Source organism: Castor canadensis, chromosome 10 (assembly GCF_047511655.1).
Source record: "Castor canadensis chromosome 10, mCasCan1.hap1v2, whole genome shotgun sequence".
In the NCBI taxonomy this organism is placed as follows: Eukaryota; Metazoa; Chordata; class Mammalia; order Rodentia; family Castoridae; genus Castor; species Castor canadensis.
This window is the reverse complement of record NC_133395.1, coordinates 140,743,619-140,768,048: the sequence shown is the minus strand read 5'-3', so window position 1 is coordinate 140,768,048 and position 24,430 is coordinate 140,743,619. Positions and strand designations below refer to the sequence as shown.

At 47.3% G+C, this 24,430-nt stretch overlaps 1 protein-coding gene across 4 annotated transcripts in view; it reads left to right on the top strand.

Annotated features, from left to right (window-relative positions):
• The window catches only part of Lhfpl4 (LHFPL tetraspan subfamily member 4), a 48,935-nt gene that overhangs the window by 19,860 nt on the left and 4,645 nt on the right, over positions 1–24,430 (top strand). For 3 of the 4 annotated variants that reach the window (XM_074044338.1, XM_020164554.2, XM_074044337.1), the window contains 3 exons: positions 4–886; positions 1,786–2,271; positions 21,941–22,177. In XM_074044338.1, coding sequence (XP_073900439.1) covers positions 433–886; positions 1,786–2,271; positions 21,941–22,177 — 1,177 coding nt within the window. In that variant the 5' untranslated portion in view covers positions 4–432. Of the gene's footprint in view, positions 1–3; positions 887–1,785; positions 2,272–2,686; positions 10,680–21,940; positions 22,178–24,430 lie in introns of those variants that run through there. The other variant, XM_074044339.1, reaches the window with a different exon arrangement.

Below are 24,430 nucleotides of genomic sequence, written 5' to 3'. Positions count from 1 at the left end.
CAGATCATAAGACGAAGGCTATGTTCTAGCAGGAAAAGAAGTGACCCAAGCTGGCTTCCTTGGAGTGTCCCTAAGGTGTTCTCTGGCTCAACCATGGACCTTGACTTTGATGTCTTGCTCTTTAGCAGGTCTTTATGGTGTGCCCACTTCATGCCAGGCACTGAGGAGGATGTAGAGAAGGAAAACAACTTCCCAGCCCCTTTCTCCCTGTCGCTTGGTACTCACCCTTGGTTCTGTTTCCCCCGGCCCAGCTCCTTGCACTGGCGGCCAAGGAATCCCCCACCGCAGGCGCTGGCTGCTAACAGCTTAGGGGGTTCCCTCTCCCAGGGGTGTTGGCAGTTTCCGAGGAGACTTTGGGAACCTTCAACGCCTCCCAGACCCAAGGGATTGGAAGCATAATGGTGCGACTTCAGGCACTGTAGTAGGTTGTCGATGGTAATTTGGAAACGAGATTCAGTTCAAACCCTATCAAATAACACTCCGGTCCCTCCCCCATTCCCATGGGCTTTTGGGGACCTAAAGCCTCACGACTCAGGTTGGAAGGAGGGAGTCCCAGAAATCAGGGGGTCCTACAGTGAAGGGGACTTGTTACTCTGGCTGGGGGACCCCAGGGACCGTCCCCAGTCCTCCCCCTCTGGCTGGCAGAACCAGGAGCGCCCCTCCCCAGCTCCGCTCTGTTCAGCTTGCTCGCGCGGGAGCGCGCATCTGCTGTGCCGGTGCACGAGAGCGCGCGCCTCAGCGCGGGAGCGCGCCCCGGGGAGAACCCGAGCAAGATGGAGGCCGCGCCGAGGCCGCCGCCTGGGCCGAGGCAGCCGCTGCTTGGAGCGCCGAGCCCCGGCGCCTAGGCCGTGCCACTCCCGGACCTGCTGCCTCGGACCCGGCCAAGGTTGGTCCCCCGCATCCATTCCCTCCGGCCGCAGCCTCTGAGCACATCCGGCCTGGGCGCGGGGCAGCCACCACCCCCACCCCGGCCCTACCCGGGCCCAGCTGCTCCCCAACCTCCGGGGGACAGCCCCTGAGCACCGCTTGCCCCTCAAGGCCCAGGCTGCCTGATGTCCCCAGTCCCTTGTCTCCTTGGCCTGCAAAGCCTCTCTCCCCAGCCCTGGCCCGCCAATCCTAGGCTTCCCAGCCCACATCCAGCCTGGCTTCTGAGGAGCATCCCCAACCCCCGCCCCGTGTCCAGACCCTGCAATCTCAGCCCCCGAGTCGACTCTAGCTTCATCCTAATTCCACCACATTGTCCTATTAGACCCTCATGCCCGCCCCCATTCCCTGCCCCGGCCCCAGTTTAACCTTCCCAGTCCTCCAATACCAGCCCCTTAATCCTACCCCCCATAAAGCACCTACTCAATTCCATAACCCCCTTTTTAAGACACCCAGTACCAGATCTCCTGCCCCTAATACCATCCCCCAAATTCCCTTCGAAGCTCCCTATATTCGGCGTCTCTTCTAATCCTCCTATAATGGTCTCCAGCCTCCATTCCGTCTCCAATCTTACCCCCAGTACCCGTGCCCAAGCTCTCTCTCCAACTCCCCTATGACCACTTCCTAGGTTCCTTCACTTGCAGCTCCCATATCCTCATCCCAGCCACCCCCCAACTTTCACATGGCCCCTTCCTAGGCCCCCCAGTAGGAGATCTTTGCCAGTCCCCCGAGACGCCGCCCCAACACTCTCAAGACCCCCTTCTAGCTCCCCCGTACCAGCCCCCAGATCCTCCAGCTCCGCCCCAGACCCCGCCCTCGCGAGTTCCTTGACTCAGGGCCGCTTCTCGCGTGCGTCCCCAGCTCCCGCCCGGCAGCCCGGCGGTCGGTCCCGGGCCGGCGGCCCCCGCCAGCCGCCGCCGTCGGCCCCGCCCCCGGGCACCATGCTGCCCTCGCAGGAGGCCTCCAAGCTCTACCACGAGCACTACATGCGGAACTCGCGGGCCATCGGCGTGCTGTGGGCCATCTTCACCATCTGCTTCGCCATCATCAACGTGGTGGTCTTCATCCAGCCCTACTGGGTGGGCGACAGCGTGAGCACGCCCAAGCCTGGCTACTTCGGTCTCTTCCACTACTGCGTGGGCAGCGGGCTAGCCGGCCGCGAGCTCACCTGCCGGGGCTCCTTCACCGACTTCAGCACCATCCCGTCCGGCGCCTTTAAGGCGGCCGCCTTCTTCGTGCTGCTCTCCATGGTGCTGATCCTAGGCTGCATCACCTGCTTTGCGCTTTTCTTCTTCTGCAACACCGCCACGGTCTACAAGATCTGCGCCTGGATGCAGCTCTTGGCAGGTAGGGAAGGGGCTGGTGCGGAACCCCCAGAGGATGCGCTAGAGATGGGGGAATCCTTGGGAGAGTCAGAGAAAGATTCTTCTGCTCTGTGTTGGCTCACTTTTTGGCCAACCCTCAGCAGCTTTTGAGGCGGGGATTCAATGACACCTTTGGGAGGGAGCCTTAGAATTTGATATTTGGGTCTCTAGTCTTGGGGGGGACCTGCATTTATTGATGAGTTAGCATTATGTTAGTGCCGCTAAGAGTGTCTGATGGCTGTCTTTGTGGAAATATTTTTCTGAATGAGGGGTTACTTTAAGTGTGAAAGGTTTGTTATGTTGAAAAAAAAAGCATGAGGCAGGGAACCAAGAGATCTGACTTGGATCTTTAACTCACTGACATTATCAGCTTGAGTGTTTTACTTTACTTTTCTCAGGCTTGGTTTCCTCGTCTGTAAAACAGGGGAAAGGATTCCAAGAGGACACATGGAAGTATTTGGTAAACTTTAAAGTCCTGTAATGAGGGTGAAGGAGGCTCTCTATGGCATCCATCTAATATTGGGGATGTGGGTGGATGTCAGCATCTGGCTACAGGGTGTCTGGAGGGAAGGTCTCCATCCTTTCAATGCCCTCTCCCCACATACAGGAAGGGTTCTTTGACCCCCAGAAATGTTTGATTAAGACTTAGTCATCTTTTCCTCAGAATCAGAGAAGTTGCCTTTTGGGAATGAGAAATTCTGAGACAGTTTTCCAGATCCATTAGACTCCTCCCCACCCATTTTTCGATTAAAGAACAATTTTGAAGATGCAGCAACCTGGGCAGTTACCTAATTGCAGGCATGGAGGACAGTTGGGCTGGGGGAGGGTCAAGGGGTGGCAAGATGGGGGAAGAAGACTGGTGGAGGCTATGGAAGAGTTTGGAGCACTTCAGGGATGAGAAAGAGAAGGGAATATGTGATAATCATGCATCAGAGATTTTTTTTTTAATAATAAGTGCCTTGGAACATGCAACAAGTGTCTAGCCCTCCAAAAGATGCCCTGGAGGAGCTGTTATATCACTTGCTGGGAACTCCACCACTCAGAGCTTTGTATAGAACTGGCTTTGTAGCACAGGGTGTATTCTCTTGAATGTCTCCATTGATGGGAAGCATACATCTTTTAAAGGACACATGTGATTTTTGGAAATGACTTGAAGTTACTCAAGGTCATTTGTTGAGAACATGAGGAGTGCTCAAATTTGAGAACTGTCAGTTGGGATGAAAGCCATGGTGTGATCCCAGAGTCATGAGCTGGTTTGCCTCCCCAGGCGGACGTCTACAAATGTAGGGCGAATTCCTGCCTCATTGGAAGAACTGCCCAAAATCCCAAAGGACTACTTTTTACACTTTTGTATTCAGATCTGGACATCCTAATGGCTTATTTTGAATCCATCTCAGCCCACTAACTTAGATGTGGTCTTTTCAAATCTTTGAAGAGTGTGCAGAATGAGAATTGTTGGATGTGGGGCTATGGCTCCATATTTTTCAGTTTTACTACAGAAATGATATCGTGTGTTTCCATTCTATTCCAATTTATTATTCCAATACAATAATAAATATTCAGCTAGAACCCACAGTTCAGTTTTAATTTGGACTGAGTCTGCAGTTGACCTTCAAATTCTCTCCAATCCCTGTGGTGGTTTAATCCTGAGATTTGAGGAACTGTCCAGCCACCTCCATGTAATCACTAAGATTCAAGAATCTTAGACATCAGCTCCTTTAAATTCCACTTCCGCCTCTCCCTGTCTTAGAGAGAGAAAGCTGAGAGCAGAGAAGCAAGGGGCTTGCTCAAAATCACACTGCTTGTGGGGGAAAAATTAGGCTCAACGTCTGGGTTTTCTGACTCCTGGCCCAGAACACTTTCCCTGTGTTACTGCCTCAACACTTAGGGCTGAGGGGGAAGTTGGCAGAGTTGAGAAGTTCATTGCACTTTGCTCAGGGATTTCTGAGTTCTCTGTTTTGCTTTGCTTAATAAGATGACAGACAGAGGCCAGAGCTTTGGACGATGAATCATGGCTGGGGAGTTCTTGACTCTGCCTGTGTCTTACCATACAGTATTAAGTCTTTTTTAATTTAAATCTTAGTTTTCTCATGAGGGGACAGAGGGACAGTCAGAATAGTTGATTTTGAGTCTCTCTGAGCTTTGTGGGACCCCTAGAACAACTCTCTCTTTTTTTTAATTTTTTTATTTTTTAAGGGGACTAGGGTTTGAACTCAGGGCTTTGTGCTTGAATGATACCTCCAGTCCATTTTATTCTGCTTATTTTGGAGATGGGGTCTCGCCAACTATTTGCCCAGGATGGCCTTGAACTGCAATCCTTCCAACCCAAATAGCTGGGATTACAGGCATGAACCACTAGCACCCGGCCCCTAAAACAACTTTTACACTAAGATCATTCTGTTCAGAAAGTGAGCCATCAGTCATCCCTAAAGGGACTACAGAGAAGCTAAGAACCTTGTTTGTGTCATCTAGGAATTAGAGTGCCTGTCATATGATTCTTGTTCCTGTGAATTTTTCTTGCAAAGAGCATTGAGGCACTGGAAAAATACAAAGAGATATTTATATGTGTTTATTTCTCATCTGCTCTGTGACCATCCTTGTGCTAGGTACTATAGTACTGAGGTACACAAGACATCACCCAAACCCAAGGCTCTGAAGTCTATGAAATGCAGTCTCTATACACACAGACCTTACTGTTTAGTTGGGTTGCTATATGCTGGGCTTGAACTCAGGGCTCATGCTTGCTAGGCAGGTACTCTATCTCTTGAGCAACACTGCCAGTTCATAGTATTGCAGTGACAGAAACTTAACTCATACCAGCTTAAATAAGTTAAAATAAAATTAAGAGCATTTGGTTTATTGGCACATATCATTTGAAAGTCAAGAGTATCTGGCTTCAGGCATGCATGGATCCAGATGCTCAAATAATGCCACAAAAAAATCTCTCTCTAGTTCTTGGTTCCTCTGTATTGGCTCATTTTAAGTCCACTTTCCTCTTGAAGATAACAAACAAGCCTACAGACAGCAGTGAATTTATATTGCTTTAGCTTGGCAATGCACATGGAAAAAAGAATGATACCAGTAAAAGTTCCAGGGCTGATTCTTTTATATACCCTTTTTTTTCCAGTGGGGTTTGAATTTGAACTCAGGGATTCTTCCTTGCAAAGCAGGAGCTCTGCTTGAGCCACAGTCCATTTTGTTTTGATTATTTTTTGGAGATGGGGGTCTCACAAACTATTTGCTTAGATTGGCCTTAAACTGTGATGCTCTGAGACACTGGCTCCGGGCTGATTCTTACTGGCCCAGCTACTTGTCAACCTTTTAATTAATCCTGGTGACTTCAAGGCCTGAGCAATGTGCCCATCCTTGGACTAGCACATGGATTGAGAATGGAGAAGGGTCAGTCCCACAGGGGTAAAAGCATGTGTGGTGACTAAGAGGGGAACCATGAGAAGGTGTGAGGCGTGAGAGGGCGTTCTGACCAGAGGGGAGGATTACGGGTGGAGGTGCAGAGGTGAGGAAGCCAGATATAACTTGAGGGTGGCATCCATGTCGAGGAACAGCAAGAGGACAGTCAGGCAGGAATGATGAGGGCCCCAGTGCGTGGGTCAGGGCAGTTGGAAGCTACTGTATTACTACTACTCACAGAAATAGTTAACATATTCTGAGCTTTTTACTATGTTAGACTATGTGCTAAATATTTCACATGCATAACATCATTCAGTCCTCAAAATAACCCTGTGGAGTAGGTAGCATCATTCATATTTTATGGATAAAAAAACTGAGGCTTGAGGAGGAAAAAATCATGGTCAAGGTCAGAAAGGTGGTAATTGCTAGAACCAGGATTGTAACTCAATCTTCTGACTCTGAAAGCCCAAGCTCTTGGCTAATTTAGGAAGATCGATGGTAAGGAGAATGTTAGGACATTTCTGACCGAATGCTGCACAGACAGGCTGGAAGAGCCAGGTGGAATTATGCAGGACTCAGCTTTTGAGGGCTTCTCAAGATATCTCAGCAACTGTTTTACCTGGTCATTTCCATTTACTGAGAGCACACATTGCACTAGCTTCTATGCTAGATGTTTTCACTTTCATTGGGTCATTCAACATTCCTCTGTTAAAATGACTTGCTCAGAGGGTCACACATCTAGTAGAAGGTGAGTCTAAAAGGATCTAGAACTCATTCTTGACACTCAGCTGGAACCTGGGAAATGAATACACAGATTACAAGTTAGAGCTCTAAGCTTCAGGTATGAAATGTTGCCAGTGGGCTGGGTGAAGTTTGCCAAGGGGAGGTTCCTGGCAGGAGTCCTGGCAGGAGAGGGCAATGTGGCCTTGGAAAAGTGGGTTTGCCTCTCTGAATCTCAGCTTCCTTATCTGTAAAATGGAGTTGTTATTGCACCTATTTCAGAGGGCAAGAGAAAAAAAATGAAATAATGTGTATATAATGTTGGGTGTGTTTTTTTTTTCTTTTTTTGGGACAGGGTCTCACTATATAGCTTAGGCTGGCACTGAACTCAAAATCCTCCTGCTTCAGCTTCTCAAGTGCTGGGATTACAGGTGTGAACCACCATGCCGGGCCTGTGTGTGACTCTTGGTGTGGACTAAGAGCTCAGTAGATTGTTGCTGTTATTATGACATCATCTGAGTATAGAGCAATTTGTAAGTGTGCACTTGGTGGGATGACTAAGGGACTTGCGAAGTCACCCACTGTCAGCTGGAAAAGGTCTTACCAATGGACTTGCCCAACTCCTCCACTTGGCAAATGAAGGACCTGTATCCCAGAGAGCAGACAGCTGTGGGGTCACAGAGTGAACTTGAAGATAGGCCCCTCCTTTGGCTATGGAAGGGAGATTTTTCTGACCAGTTTGCTCAATACTGAGTGCTTCCATGTGTCAGTCCTTGCCCTGGTGTGGGGGTCATAGCAGAAGACAGAATGTATGAGATGAGATGGAAGTTGGGGAGACTGAGGCTGGAGGTGGAAGCAGGGTGCTGACTGGCGTGATCCAGAGGTGATCATTTCCAGCCTTCCTGCTGTGTGGCCTTAATCACCAGGGGTCTTGGGATCATCAGCCACAGGAGTTGTCATTACTGTAACTTAGAATATACATCCACGTCGCTCTCCATGTTCTTGGGCTTTGCTTTGGGTTTGGTTTGGGATTTTATTCATCCATTAAAGCTTTGCTGTGTGTGCATTACCCTGCTTAGCACATCTAGGGAATTCCTTTCCTCCCCCCCATCTTCTCTGTTTTCCTTTCTGTCTCCTTCCCTCCTCTGTCTTTCCTCCTCTCCTTCCTTTCCTCCCTCCCTGCCTCCTCTCCCTGCCCCCTTCCTTTCTTTCTCTTGCTAACCCTTTATGAAAGGCCTCCTGGGTGTGTCAAACACCATGTTAAGCTCTGGGAATCCTAAGAGTCTTCACTTCCAGGGAGCTCAAAGTCTAATGGGACAGACAAAAAAGAAAACAGGTCATCACCGGATGGTACAACACATGAAATGACTGAATCACACGCAGGGTGTTCTGGGGGCATGAAGAGGACTTCTAACACTGTTTAAGATAGCCGGGGAAGTCTTCCTAAAAGGGAAACCACGTTTGAGCTGAATTTTAAAGGATGAGTAGGAAAGAGAAATGCAAGCCGGTCAGAGCAGACAGTGTGACTGAGAGCATGGGGAGAGCCTGGTGTTTGGGGAGAGAAGGGAGTGAGTAAGCAGGGACTGGGGAGAGGGCGGCAGACAGTTACCACTGGAGGTTTCATTGCTTTTTTGGGTCAGTAGGTCCGGCTGGCTTGAAACTTGGGACCTTCCTGCTTCAGCCTCCTGAGTGTTGGGATGATTGGCGTACACCGCCACGTCTGGCTTATTGGAAGATTTTAAAAATTGTTTTAAATTTTCCTCCAGACTTTGATTTTCTTTTTGGAAAAGCTAACACATACACATGACAGAAAATACAAAAAGTAAAGGGGTATGCTGTCATCTCCCATTATTTCTCCCAGAGGTGGTCACTTCTTTTCCAGGGAATTCTATAAATAATAGGCATAGGCAAGGAATTTTTAACATAAATGGTTTATTAGTTATCTATTGCTGCCAAACAAATTACCCCAAAACTCAGTGGCCAAAGGCACCAAGCATTTGGTGTCTCCTTGCTGTGAGTCCAAGGATTTGGGTACAGCTTCCACGGGGACGGGTGGTTCTGGTCAGGGTCTCTCACGAATTTGTAACCAAAACCTCAGCTGTGGCTACAGTCATCTGAAGGGTGTCTGGGGCTGAGGAACCACATCTAAGCTGGTTCATGTGAATGTTGGCTGGTGACCTCAGAAAGAGAGAGAGAGAGAGAGAGAGGAGCCACACTGCCAGTTCCTTTTTTTTTTTTTTGCAGTACTGGAGTTTGAACTCAGGGCCTACACCTTGAGCCACTCTGCCAGCCCTTTTACATGGTGGATTTTTTTCAAGATAGGGTCTCTTGAACTATTTGCCCAGGCTGGCTTTGGACTGTGGTCCTTCTAGCCTGCCTCCTGAGTAGTTAGGATTACAGCTGTGTGCTACTTGTGCCCCAGCCAGTCCCCCCATTTTTACTGACAACTTTTTTGAGACATAATTCATATGTCATATAGTTTGCATAAATAAAGTGAACAATTCAGTGTTTGTGTGTGTGTGTCGTGCAGGGCATCAAATCCAGGTCCTCACTAGGCAAGTGCTGTACTACTGAGCACCTGCAGTCCTTCAGTGGTTTTTGGTATATTCACAGAGTTGTTCAATTATTACAAACACAATCAATTTTAGGATACTTGCATCACCTCAAGAAGACACATCATATCTTTTAGCTGTCACCCCCTTATTCTCCCAGCTCTAGACATGGCAAGTTGACTTTTTGTCTTTTTATAGTGCCTATTCTGCACATCCCAGTTAAATGGTTTTGTGTAGTATGTGCTCTTTTGAGACAGGCTTCTCTGACCTAGCAGAATGGTTTCAAGGCTCACTCATGTTATCATCTCATGTATCAGTACTCTCTTCCTCTGTACGTCAAATAATAATCCACAGTCTGGATAGACCTCACTTTGCTTCTCCATCCAGCAGTCTTTGGACATTTGGTTTGTTTCCTCCTTTTGGCTATTATAAATAGTGTTGTGAGAATTTGTGTGCAAGTTTTTGTGTGGATACATGCTTTCATTTCTCATGGGTCTGTGTCTTCGAACGGACTTGCTGGGTCCAATGGCAACTCCATACTTGACGTCTTGAGGATCCGTGAGATTATTTCCAAAGTGGCTGTGACATTTTACATTCCCCTCAGTAGTGTGTGAAGGTTCCAGTCTCTCCAAATCCTCATCAACAGTTATTAATCTGACTTTTTTTTTTTTGGTTGGACTGGGGTTTGAACTCAGGGCTTTGCTCTTGCAAAGCAGGTGCTGTACCACTTGAGCCATACCTCCAGTCCATTTTGCTCTGGTTACTTTGGAGATGGGGGTCTCTCGAACTTTGTGCTCTGGCTGGCTTCAAACCTTGATCCTAGGATTACAGGTGCCTGGCTTGATCTGACTTTGATTGCAGCCATCCTACTGGGTGTGCAGTGTCTCACTGTGGCTGTGATTTGCATTTTCCCTAATGATTAATGATGTTGGAAATCTTCTCCTGCCCTTATTGGCCATCTGTGTATCTTCTTTGCAGAAATATCTATTCAATCCTTTGCCCATTTTTAAATAAAGGTTATTTGTGTTATTATTGAGTTATAAGTGTTTTTATATATTCTGGATGGAGGTCTCTTATCAAATTCATGATTGCAAATACTTTCATTCTTTGCAACAAAGTCTTTTCATTTTCTTGATAGTGTCCTTTGAAACACAATAGTTCTAAGTTTATGCAAAGTCTAATTTATCCATCTTTTCTTTTGTTGCCTGTACCTTTGGTTTGTATCTAGGAATCTATGCCAAACCCAAAGGCACAGAGATTTATTTGTGTTTTCTTCTGAGAGTTTTCTGGTCTCAGCTTTTACATTTAGGTCTTTAGTTCATTTCGAGTTAATTATTTGGGCAGATTGTGTGTGTGTGTGTGTGTGTGTGTGTGTGTGTGTGAGTGCACGTGTGTGTGAAGCCACACTCTCAGCCCCTTGAGTTAATTTCTCTCTCTCTCTTTTTTTTTTTATAGTACTGGGGTTTGAACTCATGGCACTGCACTTGCTAAGCAGACAGATGCTCTACCACTTGAGCCATGCCCCCAGGCTCTCTTGAGTTAATTTTTGAATGTGGAATAAAGTATGGGTACAGTGTGATTTTTTTTTTTTTTTACCATTACTGGGGTTTGAACTCAGAGCCTTGAGCTTGCTAGGCAGGAGCTCTACCACTTGAGTCACAACCCCAGCCCACATCATGGGTTTTTTTTTTTTTTTTGGTGGTGGTACTGGGGTTTGAATTTGGGGCCTCACACTTGCTAGGCAGGAGCTTTGCCACTTCACACTTCACCTCTACCAGCCTTTATGGGGCAGGTGACTGAGGAGGAGCCAGGAAAGGAGACTAGCTCTAGCCCTTTTTTTTTGCTTTATTATTTTTCAGTTATGATCTCTTGCTTTTGCCTAGGGCTGGCCTCAGACTACAAGGCTCCTCTCTTGCTTGTGTAGCTGGGATTATAGGTGTGTATCACCATACCTACTTCTGAACTCTTTATTTTATAAGGAGCCTGGTCTGGGGCTCAGTAGTAGAGTACTTGCCTAGCATGAATAAGTCCCTGGGTTCAATTCCTAGCACTGAAATAAAATAAAATAAAAATGAAATTCTACCCATGCAGTAATGGCACCAATCCATTCCTGAAGGCAGAACCCCTCATGACCTAAACACCTCTTAAAGATCTCACCTCCAGCACTTCCTCATTGGGGATCAAGTTTCCAACCCATGAAATCTGGGGGACACATTCAAGCCATAGCAAATAAGTATGTTATGAAGCTATTAAATAATTGTTCATGAATATGTAGGTACCCTGGCACAAAAGGAACCATCAATAAATGTTCACAATTGTTTTACTTGTCATGTAACCTGAATCAAATCTTTTTGGCTCCAGATTTCCACGGTCAGTCTGTGTTAGAACAAGGAAGGAAAGGTTGAAAAGTGGGAAGAGTTGGGGAATGAGCCTGGAAAAGTAATTAGGTCTGGTTTATGTAGAGTCTTGAGTGTTGGGCATTGGAGCTGGGCATGGTGTTGAACATCTGTAATCCCAGCTACTCATGAGGAGGAGGTAGGAGGATCTTGAGTTTCAGGCCAGCTCAGGCAAAGTCAGTGAGACCTCATCTCAAAAACAAAATAGAAACAAAAGAGCTGAGGGTATGACTTAAGTGAGCGAGCACTTGCCTAGCATGCGTGAGACCTTGAGTTCTATCCCCAGTACTGGAAGAGAGGAGAGGAGAAGAGGGGGAGGAGGATGGGAGGAGAAGAGAAGGGAGGAGAGGAGAGGAAGGAAGTTAGCCCTTGGATCTGGAGTCTTATTCATAGGCAATGGCAATCACTTTCAGCCTGGGAGTAAGCACGACCAGATGTGGGTTTAGGAAGATGGTGGGGGCAGCTGCTGTTATGATGCACTGGACCAAGGCCTGCTGGGAGGCAGGGAACTCTGGAAGATGACTGTGGCAGTGGCTCCTCAGTAGGAGCGCAGTGGGTGTGTTGTGGAGGACTCCAGATTTCCTCCATGGATGAATGGGTCTCTGAAGTGACTTTCACAAAGGATAGAAGAAGACAGTTGCATTTGGGACAGAAAGTGGTAAGGTCTTTTTGGGAAACCTTGAATTTGAGGTACATATAAGATGTACAAGACGAAATGTCCAACTGCAATTGGATCATGGTGTCTGAGCTATCCAGAGAGTTCTGAACTGGAGCTGGAGACCCAAGGCATGAGTGTGGGTGGGACAGCCTGGGGAGAATGTGGAGAAGAACTGGTGACACATCAGGAAACCAGCCTTTATGGGGCAGGTGACTGAGGAGGAGCCAGGAAAGGAGACTAGGAGAGAGAAGCAAGAGTGATCAGAGGCAGAATAGCTACTAACAAATTGAGAAAGATAACATCGAGGGAAGCTACCTGCATGTGGCTGGGAAGGGATGGGGTGGAAGGGAATCACCTGGAATGGAGGAAGAGCAGCAGAGGTTGTGTGTAAAAATCAACTAAGAGCCAAGAACCCTGTCCCTCGGATAAAACTTCCTGGAAGTAATAAGCAATTACAGCAAGATTGCAGGATATAAGGTTAATCACTTCTCTAATGTACCAGTAATGAGTGGAATGTGAAGTGAAAAACATTACCATTTAAATTATTACTCCCAAATGAAAGTTATAAATCTAATAAAATATGTGTAAGATTTATATGAGGAAAACTAAAGCTGAAGAACTAAGAACTGGAGAAATAAACCATGTTCATGGAAAGAAAGTCTCCTTTTCACCAGGATGTCAGTTCTTCCCAACATGATATATAGATTCAGTGCAATAACAATCAAAAATCCTGTAAGTTATTTTGTGGATATTGACAGAATGATTTTAAATTTTACATAGAGAGGCAATATAATAGAAAAGAGTCTTTAACAAATGGTTCTGGAGCAACTGTATACCCACATGCAAGGGGAAAAAAAATCTAGACTTAGACCTTACACTTTCCAAAATGGATAAGACAAAAATGTAAAATGTAAAACTAAATTTCCTAAAAGGTGATATAGAAAAAAATCTAGATGACCTTTGTTTTGGCAATGACATTCTAAATATGACATCATAGGAACAATCCATGAAATAAAAAATAGACTGGGCTTCATTAAAGTTAGTAACTTCCACTCTGTGAGAGACACTTTCAAAAGAATGGAAAGACAAGCCACAGACTGGGAGAAAATATGTGCAAAAGACCTATCTGGAAAAGAATTGTTATCCAAAATATACAAAATAGGACTGGAGGTGTGGCTCAAGTGGTAGAGCTCCTGCCACAAGTGTGAAACCCTGAATTCAAATCCCAGTACCCCCCCAGAAATATCTATCTATATATGTATTGAATACGTACACACACACACACACACACACACACACACACACACACACACACACACAGTACTCTTTGTTTTTCCTCCTGTCTCAGCCTCCCTAGTGCTAGGTTAGAGATGAGCTGCAAAGTACTTTTGTTTCCCCCCAATTGTATCAGTTTTTTTCTTTTCTTTTCTTTTCTTTTTTTACTGTTGTGCTGAGTTGGGGGTACATCGTGGCACTTACAAATGTTCTTAACAATATATAAAATATATCATTTGCATTCACCCTACAAAGTACTCTTAAAAATGAAAAATAAATAAGTAAATGAACCAATAAAAAATTGGGCCCACCTAAAAGAAAGAGAGAGGGGAGAGGAAAGGAGAGGAAAAGAGAGGTAAAAAAAAAAAAAAGAAAAGAAATGAAAAGTCGGGCCAGAGATCTTAACAGACACCTCATCAAAGGAAATATACAGATAGCCAGTAAGCATATGAAAAGATGCCCTACATCCTATGTCATTTGGGAAATGCAAACTCAGACTACAGGGAGGCGACAGTAGGTTCATATAAGAAAGGCCAAAACTCAGCACACTGATAACACCTCATGTGGGTGGGCATGGAACTACAAGAACTCCCGTCCATTGCTGGGATTGGGGGAATGCAACATGGTGCAGCTGCTTTGGAAGGCAGTTTGGCAGTTTCTTTTCTCTCTCTCTCTTTCTCTTTCTCCTTCTCTTCATCCCTTCCTCCCTCTCTCCCTCTCTCTCACTTGATGGGACTGGGTTTTGAACTCAGGGCTTTGTGTTTGCAAAGCTGGTGCTCTACCACTTGACCCACTTTTCCAGTCCAGTTTGATGGCGGCGGGGGGGTGGGAGGGTCTCTTGAACTATTTGCCGGGACTGGCCTCAAACCATGATTTTCTCCATCTCAGCCTCCCAAAAAGTTATGATTACAGGCATGAGCCACCACATCCATCATGGCTTGAGGACAGTCTGGGCAATAAATTAGTAAGACTTCATCTCAAAAAACAAGCCAGGTGTGGTGGCATGCATCTGTAATCCCAGCCATGCTAGAGTTGAAGGTAGGAGATCACGGTCTGGGCTGGCCCTGTACAAAAATGAAAGACTCTGTCTAAAAAATAAAGCAAAAAAAAAAAAAAAGGCAAAGGTGTGCAGAGGGATGTAGCTCAAGTAATAGCACTCCTGCCTGGCAAGTATAGGCCCTAAGTTCAAACCTAAGTACCATCAAAAAAAAAAGAAATTAAATAAATAAGAAATAAAAAAAGCTATGAAGCCGTCATGAATGAAAAGCTGAGGACAAACCTTAAATGTGTATCAGTGCATGGGAAACCCAATTCAATCTGAAAGTGACACATAGAACACAGTTCCAAGTCTGTGACAATCTGAAAAAGGCAGAACTCTGAGGACTTTTAGGGCAGTGAAATTATCAGGAATGACACCATTTCGGTGGCTACCTGCCATTATGCACTTGTCAAAACTCATGGAGTGTACAACAGCAAGAACAAACCCTAGAGTAAACTGTGGGCTTTGGGAGACAGCGGTGTGTCAATGTGGGTTCAACAATTACCACAAATGCCCCACTGTGGCAGGGGATGTTGATCATGGGGGGCTGTGCATAGATGGACATAGGGTGTGAGTGAGAAGTGTCTGAATCATCTGTTCAATTTTCCTATGAACCTAAAACTGCTCTAAGAATAAAGTCTTAAAAAAATAGCTGGTTGCCTAGCCTGCATCGGCTCTGGGTTCCATCACCAGCACCACACACACACACACGCATATGCACACGCACACACACACACACACACGAGATCATTCTATTGTGGTATTCTGTACCTTGATGTCCTTTTTATTTCTTAAAATATCTTAGAAGATTTTCTATGACCACATATGCAGTTGTGCCCTGTCATTTTAATGGTTTGGTAATAAATTCCATGGCATGGACACACCATAACTTGTGTCACCAGTTCCTCCATAAAAGATGTGTTTTCAGTCCTCTGGGTAAAGATGGTGATGCAGCGAGTGCCCCTGTGTGCATGCACAAGTATAACTAGAGGGTAAGTGCATGTACAATAGTGCTGGTGGCTCACACCTGATATCCTAGCTACTCAGGAGGCAGAGATCAGAAGGATTGTGGTTCGAAACCAGCCCAGGCAAACAGTTCATGCGACCGTATCTAGAAAAAACCAATACAAAAATAAGGCTGGTGGAGTGGCTCAAGTGGTAGAGCCCCTGCCTAGGAAGCATGAGGCCCCAAGTTTAAACCCCAGTACCACCAAAGTGAAAAATAAAAAATGAGAGTGTATGTGCCTCCTTCACATCACCTGGTCACCAGCGTGTCCCCCGTTACAGCTGATAATGGTGACCACTCAGCCTATCTTGCATCCTTGAGAAGTAGGTGCCACTCCTTTTGGTTCTATGGCTCTGTGTCAGCCGTGGGCTCTCACTACCACTGGCTTAGCACTTCATTTTTTTCCGGTGCTGGGGATGGAACCCAGGGCCTCACACTTGCCAGGCAAGGGCTCTATCACTGAGCTATGCCCCAGCCCAAACCACCATTCCTGTCATTACAGGACTGAGATGCAGAGAGGTGAAGGGACTGCCCAATGTCACGCAGTTAAATCCCGCCTAGCAACTACACGAGACTTTCTCTCTCTCTCTCTCTCTCTCTCCCTCTCTCTCTCTCTCTCTCTCCCCTAAGTCTCTTATGCAAAACAAATGTCCCAGAGTTGGGCAGCCTTGAACTGATAGCTCCCAAAACCATTGGTGCCACTCCTGGGTGTGGCCCTCATCCTCCTTGCTGAAAATAGCTGTCAGATTCCTAGTCGTGACATCTGCATTCCAGGCAGCAAGATGAAAGAGAGAGAAAAACAAAAAAGGGAAGGAGACAAAAAGTACAGTCTAGCATCCTTATAAACATGTTTATATGAAGTTGTTTCCTTGAAGCCATGGAACACATCTGCATGCATGTGTCCCTTGTTATGTGGCCACACCTAGCTGCAAGGGACACCGGAAGAGCAGTCTTTATTCTCTACAGGCAAGATCTTAGCTAAAAATTGGGGTTTGAATATTAAGGAAGAGGGGACGAATAGGTATTGTGGTAAGCTACTTGTCTCTGTTACGGTTAAATGGATAAAAAACCAATCAGCTTACCTCCTTCTCCAGGCAGCCACTATCTGGACAAGGCATTGTCTGTTTAGTCCATGATTTTTCCCAGTCTGCCAAGAATCACTGTGACCTGCCTCACTTCCCCCTTGAGAATTTGCCCCACTGCTCCTCATCTCATGTAATTCTCATGAAAGCTCTATGAAATGGACAGAGCATTTTACAGGTGAAGAAACTGAGGCCCAGAGAGGTAAACTGACTTTGCCACCTGTGGAGGGGGGACAAGGCAGGATGTGGTTCTCAAAGGTGGTCCCCATGCAGGTTGTTAGTGGTGAGCACACGGGTCCATTTCCTGTTTCTTCCATAACTTCAAGAAGAATGTGTCAGCACCAGCAGCTTAGTGCTAACATGTCTTCTCATGTTAACATGTCTAACATGCAGCCAGGTGCTGGTGGCTCACGCCTGTAATCCCAGCTACTCAGGAGGCAGAGATCAGGAGGATTGTGGTTCGAAGCCAGACTGGGCAAACAGTTCACAAGACCCTATCTCAAAAATACCCATCACAAAAAAGGGCTGGTGGAGTGGCTCGAGGTGTAGGTCCTGAGTTCAAGCCCCAGTACTGCAAATAAATAAATAAATAAGCAACAAAAAACCATGTGTAACATGCTAACATGTCTCTTCCTCACACTTACTAACAGGTCTTTAAAATTTTTTTCTTTTGATGGTACTTGGTTTCAACTCAGGGCCTTTCTTTATTCCTTGACCCACAACTCCCCACTCCAGCCATAATAGGTGTTTAAACAAAGAAAGATCAGCCTCCAGCTCAGCAATGGCAGGTAAAGGTATCTAACTAGAACCTGTAGAATCTGAGAACATTGTTTTGGTTTCTATAGTGTCTTTCTACTTAAGGTGCATGATTCTGGTTTCTTTTTCTTTGAAAGTGATTTTGATTAAAAAAATATTTTTATCTCACTGGTTCACTTAGATATTAATTTGCTTTTTTAAGTAAATGCATCTAAGTTGAAATGGAGTCTATTCAAAGAAAAACATTTAAAAAGTACCTATTTGGCCTTAAGTTAGAACCCACCATTTACTAGCTGAGTGACATTGGATAAGGTACTGAGTAATTCCTCTGAGTCTTAGTTCCTCATCTGTAAATGAAGGTGACATTTTTCTCAGCCTCATAGATTTTTAAAATCTATTTAAAATAGGATTAAATGAGGGCTGGGGCATGGCTCATGTGCTTGCCTAGCAAGTGTGAGACCCTGAGTTCAAATTCTGATACCCCCTTAAAAGAAAAAGGAATAAATGATGATGAACATCAGGAGCTTAGCACTCTGACATGTAGTTAAGCACCCAGTGCTATTTATTTTATTGACACAAGATCTTACTGTGTAACACATGCTGGCCTCAAACTCAGTCCTCCTGCCTCAGCCTCCCAAGTGCTGGGATTACAGGTGTGTAATCCACACCTAACTTCAACGTTATTTTTGAAAACATTATCATAGAAGTTGTAGTTTTAATGGTAGTAGTAGTGCTGTACTGGGGATTGAACACAGGACCTTTTACATATGAGGTAAACACTCTGCCACTGAGCTACGCACCCAGACCAATACTAATAGTACTCATCTGAATTTTGTCATAATGCCTCCTGGCTGCTTGGAGCAGGGAAAGCCAGTGGATTATGGAGAACCTGGATGGGGATGACCCACTCCAGGACCCCAGCTTGACTCCAGTGGTTCTCAATTGGGTGTCACCCCTCAAGGGACATTTGCCAATGTCTGAAAACCTTTTTTTGGATTTTTTTTCTTATGATGATGTGGGGTGCCACTGGAATCTGGTGGGTGGAGGCCCGAGATGCTGCTAAGCATCCCAGATGTACAGGACAGCCCCCCATCAAAATGAATTCTGTCTAAATGTCAAAAACGCTCAGGCTGAGAAACCCTGCTGCATGCTGCACCCTGCATCTGTGTATGTGCCTCAGCAGTAGCTGGCTCTTCAGTCATCTCATGACTTCCAAAAGAGACCTGAGTTTAGAATACAAAGACCTCGGCCTCAGTTTCCTCATTTGGCAAATAGGAACGCTGAAGCCTACCTTGTCTGTGGCATTCCATCCCTGATGGTTGAGCCTCTTGGGCGAGGCTGTCACTTTCTGATTTCCTCCTCTCTTCCCCCAGACCTAAGGAAACCCATTTCTGATTAGCTTTTCTCCATTTGTTTGACTTCTGAGTGTCTTCCAATCCCAGAGTGGTCTTCAGGGCCCCATTGCCACCATCTGAGCCCCTGTAGAGCAGAGGAGGCAGAGGCAATGCCCCAGCCTTCTCTGACTACATGGTTGTTTTGAGTCCCAGCTCCTAGTCTGATTCCTTTGCAGTTGGTGACATGTGTATTGATTCTATTTCTGTGTTTACTTGGTTTTATTCCTCCCTCCCCAAGGACAGACACCACATCTGTGCCCCTAGCACAATGCACAGTTGCAGGACACATAATAGGATCTCAGAAATTTACTTGTGAAATGTACAAATGGAGGAGGGGGAGGGAGAGAGAGGGAGAGGGAGAGAGAGAGAGAGAGAGAGAGAGAGAGAGAGAGAGAGAGAGAGAGAGAGAGAGAGAGAGAAAGAGAATAGGATGAGGAGATACAGAAATGGAAGAAAAGAGAAAAGGAGTGGAGAAGAGGATGAGTGTGAAATGAATGTTCAATGTTGACAGATCTAAGCAGAAAACAAAAGGAGGAAGGTCTAAGCTCAGACTTGAGCACTATGTAGGAGGGAAGGAAGGAGAGAGGAGGGTGGAGAGAGTGAGCTGCAGAACACAGTGAAGAAAGCTTCACTGAGGTCTCAGTGCCCTGGGTTGCAGGGGGTGGGGGAGAATGATGGCCAGGAGTAACCAGGAACCTTGAGGCTGGGAGCACAGGGATACAGGAGTGGTTTCCATGGAGACAGGGATGCTCCAGGCAAGAGCAGAAAACAGATTACAGCAGGGCCAGCCACTCTGGCACACAGGGAGAGGAGGGCCAGAGAGGAGATGGAGGGATGGTGTGCCTTTGTTCCCTGCCCAGCCTTTTCCCCACCCCTGCCTCCACACATACCCCTGGTGCTGTGCCAGACCCTCCAGGATGCGGGGGAAGGAACCCTTCAGAGGGTGGGGGTGGACCCCCGTTCCTCTCTCTTGCCCCCATCCTTGGCGTTTGACCGTCTTGTCCTTCCCAGTTGGGTCCTGGAGCGTGTGGCACGGCATCAGGGGTATGTGGGGAGACGGATGGTCAAGGCTTCTCCGTCCTGGGCGTCTCTTCAGTTTCTACACGGACCTTAGATACCTACAAGTGTCCGAAGTTTCCATCTTTCCATCTTCAGCCCTGGTTGCTTCCCTGGGCTCCGCACTTGCTTCTCCATTCGGGATTCCAACGGGCTTCTTCAGACTCTCAATTCTTTTCATTCAGCCAGCTCGTTTTTGCTGCAGAGTTTTTGTGTTCGCCATTTCCTTCGCCTGGACTTCTTTTTCTGGTCCTTAAGGGGTGGCGAGTTCCACTAGAGCGGAGAACTGTCTTGGAGGAGGCGAGCCCTGGGTGCGAGCGTGACCCCAGTACTGTCGGGGAGCCCTGCATCAGGGCGGGACGCCCCTGGGGCGGCAGCAGCCTGGGGCCTAGGGCTCCCTTGCACTGTGACTGCGGGAAGGAGTGGCAAAGCCGAGCGCCCCTGTCCTACCCGGGGACCTGGTGGGCCACACGGACAGTGGACAGAATTGACCACCACCCACATTTTGTCATCGCTGCCATCTAACACCTAGGCTAAGTACCCTATGGGACTTTGGGATCTTAGATACAGTACCCCAGACGCTGCCGGGACTGACGGACAATAGGAGGACAACATCAAGCCTGTAGACAGTCACAGCTCTGCAGAGAAGACTGGGACTCCACCGCTGCCTACTGAATGCAGTGGCTCTGATTGGCCTGCCGGGGGGAGTGGGCCTGCGCGCCTCTCGGAGCCAATCACTGTTAGCAGAGGGATGCAGTAAGCTGATTGGCTCAGGCTTGTCCCCGCCCATTTGGGGGCGCGGCCTGCCCAAATCATCAAGGCTGGGGCTGAGAGAAGTCGGTGGCTAAGCCGAGCGCAGTGGGTTTCCCCGCAGACAGCCATTCGGCACCCCCTTCTGGTCCGGCCCCTTTATCTCTCCGCCTCCCACGAAACCAACTCCCCGCATTATTTTCTAATTGTGTAATTGTTATGTTTGTCCTTATGACTAGTTTTGATATTAACAGCTGACATTTATCCGGGGATTACCGTGCAAAGCACTTTGCTGCTCCTGTAACCTTTACAGCCACGGGTGACACTCTCACCATCCCCGTTTTACCGATGAGGAAACTGAACGCACAAGGGCGAAGGAACGCATCTAGCAGAGCTAGGATGGAAGCCCCAGCCTTTTGGGCCATTTTGCAGTAATCTAGCTCACCTCCACTACACCTCAAGCTGCAGGAGGTACGAATCCACGTACCCTCCCCCAGCCCCGGTCTAGTGCCTGGCCCTCCAAAAGCATTGCCTGAGCAAGTGCCTGGCACTAGGCTAAGTTCTCACAAGCAGGACTCCATTTAATCCTCATAACCCCCCGTGGGTTCTCACCCTGTGACGGTGAGTACTGTGCATTCCACAGAGCAGACCCCTAAAGTCACACAGCCACAAGAGGAAGGGCAGAGCACGCTGCGGTCTGTTTGCTTAGCCGTGCTCAAGTGCCTCAGTGGGAACGCGAGGTCCAGCATCTTGAATGAAAGGGAAATGGCAACCAAGAGCCGGTGGCTCACGCCTCTAATCTTAGCTGCTCAGGAGGCAGAGATCAGTAGAATGGAGGTTCGAGCCAGCCCAAATAGTTCTTGAGACCTTATCTCGAAAAAAACGCCCCCCAAACAAAAAAACAACCCATCACAAGAAAGGGCTTGGTGGAGTGGCTTAAGTGGTAGAGAGTGCCTGCTTAGCAAGGGTGAGGTTCTGAATTCAAACTCAGTGTCGCCAAAAAAAAACAACAAAAAAAAGGAAATGGTGTTCAACAAACAACTGTTGAACAAACGGCAAAACAACAAATAACACCCCAGAAACAAATAAACAAACAAAAAACAGAACAAGGATGAGGAAGAGAGGTAAGAATTAAGAATGGCCAGGATAGGCTGAGGCCATGGCTCCAGTGGCAGAGCGCCTGCCTAGCAAGCAGGAGGCCATGAGTTCAAACCCCAGTGCTGCCAAAAAAAAAAAAAAAAAGAATGGCCAGGATGAAGGCGGTGGTTTTGGTTTGCTACTTTCTCATTTCCTGGAAGGCTTCCTGGAAGAGGAGGTGACTTGATGGGAGAGGGACAGGGCCTGGAGGGTTGCGGAAGGTCTCTAGCCCCAGGCAGGAGGCGGGGTCCCACACCTTGTGTGAAGGGGGGTCTCTGGCTCTCTGGGGCTGATGGGCGGAGCCGGAGCACAGGACCCAGTCTGAGGATACAGGCCTCTGGTGTCCAGCCCCTAGGGACTAATGATCCCTTCTCTTCCTTCATGACCGTGGTGGTGGTGGTGGGCCTGGCTCGTGCCCTCCAGCTCTGTGCCTAGTCCTGGGCTGCATGATCTTCCCCGACGGCTGGGATGCTGAGACCATCCGGGACATGTGCGGGACCAAGACAGGGAAGTACTCCCTGGGGGACTGTTCGGTGCGCTGGGCGTACATCCTGGCCATCATCGGCATCCTCAACGCCCTCATCCTCTCTTTCCTCGCCTTTGTGCTGGGCAACCGGCAAACAGACCTGCTGCAGGAGGAGCTCAAGCCGGAGAACAAAGGTGAGCGCTCAGGCAGGGCAGGGAGCCTGGCAGGGGTGGGGTGGGAAAGGAAGGCCTGTTGCTTCAGGTTGCGACAGTTTCAGGTAAAAGTAACAAAAGTGATGTAAAAATTAGAAACCTTCAGTGAGGACAACGTCCGTGAAAATGATGTGATGATACTCCCGGAGTATTCGCGTGCCTGTGATCCAGCAAAACGACCTCCGAGTATAAACCATGAGGAACGACCAAGGATGCAGGCACTGGCAGACTCCCCACAACAAAGGGCCGCCATGGACGATGGGCATAGGTCCATGGTGGCCCTCTGGTCAGTTATATGTCATTAAATGGAGGGACTGAAGAAACATAATATTGAGAGGAAAAAAGAATCAAGTATTGTGTAAACATATGCTAACACTTTTTTTTTTGGCGGTACTGGGGTTTAAACTCAGGGTCTCACACTTGCTAGGCAGGTGCTTTATCACTTGAACCACTCCACCAACCCCTTTTTGTGTCCAGTATTTTTCCCCCAGTTGGCCTTGAACCACGATCCTCCTGATCTCTGCCTCCTGACTAGCTAGGATTAGCTACTTAGGCATGAGCCATCGGCGCTTGGCTGGTAACACTATTTTTTATAAAACAAAGAAATGAGGCGGGGTTGGGTGGTAAGGGAGGGGGTGGGGGGAGGGGGGAGAAATGACCCAAGTATTGTATGCACATATGAATAAAAAAAAAAGAAATGATAAATACAAAAGGTAGGATGGTAGTTATTTGTGGCTGGTACAGAAATGGAGGAATTGGGGAGCAGGAGTTGGGAGCACATGCAAATTACTGGTAGAGTTATAGTTTGTTTTTTTTTAAATTTTTTCCTGAGACAGGGTCTTACTGTGTAACCCAGGGTGGCCTCAAACTCAAGATTCTCCTGCCTCAGCCTTCCAAGTGTTGGGATTATAGCTGTGTACCATCAGGTCCAGCTCTGAGTAATAGTTCCTGAATGGTGCCACTCACAAGTGTTTATTATGCTATGTAATTAGTATAGTATATATAAACTTCTGTATATACCAAGTAACAGTAAAATACAATTAAAAAACAATTTAACGTGGTGGTACCCAAGTATAATACCAGCACTCAGGGGGCTGAGGCAGGAGGACCTGGAGTTTGAAGCCAGTCTGGACCACATACTTTGTTTCAAGACAAAAACAAGAAATGCTTTATACCTAAGTCCTAAGACTCTGGAGTAAGTGCTGTTAGTACACTTAGGAGCAAGAGCTGTTGTCAGACTTTTTTCCCTGCATATCTACATACATCGTCATGTAAGCTGAAGAACTATAGTTGATTACTTAACCCTTCTTCCAGGGCCTGTTAGAGAAGTTTCAGGTCTTTACTTCTCATGACGACGCTACAGTGTACATCTTTGTTCATCCTTCTCACACTCACGTGCCAGGGTTTTCCTGAGGTCTCCAGAAGTAGAATTGCGGGCTTCACTTGGAATGACAGTGCCAGATGACTCTCCAAAGGGGGGTTCCAAGCAGGGTCCCCTGACTCAGAGGCCCAGCCTCCCTCCCAGACCCAGGGGAGACTGGCTGGGGATGCAGTCTTTGTTTGGGGATGGGAGTAGTAATTTCATAGTCACACCTCTCAAGTGGGTAGCACGTTTGGCTCTTGGCTCGTTACATTAATCACATTCCATCTCGGGCTCTCCCAGCTTGTGCAATGGGAGTGATGGCCGTGAGGATCAATGAGCTACTGTAGCACTGTGTGGTCTCATTGGCAGGGGGTAACTGTTTTGTGCTTGAGGTCTCAGACTCTGAAGGCAGATGGTATTGGAAGCCAGTCCTTAGAGGTGACTCGACCTCAAGTTTCAGTTCCCTGAACTTTCTAACATTCGGGTGATGTGAAGCGTTCCAGTTCCCAGGGCTGTCATGAGAGGGAAAAAAGACAGACGGTGCCTGCAAAGTGGCCAGCAAGCTCAGTGGGGAAAGGCATGTGGGGAAGACCTAGCCAAAGCTGTGTGTTCCCCAGCAACCCTCAGGCAAGCTCAAGATCACTTGAGAATGCGAATGAAAGCCCAGGGTCACCTCAGTGGTGTAGCAGAATTTGAATGCGGGTCAAAATCCAAAGCCCAAACTCTTTGCCTGGTGTCACACAGCTTGTCTCAGCCCAGGGAGGATGGAGATGTCTTTCCCCCTTTCAGGACCCTTCTGGGACAACAGTCTGCCAGTTTGTCTGGAGAGGCTTCTTGTGATATGAACCCTGAGACCTGGTGGTCTTCTGTGG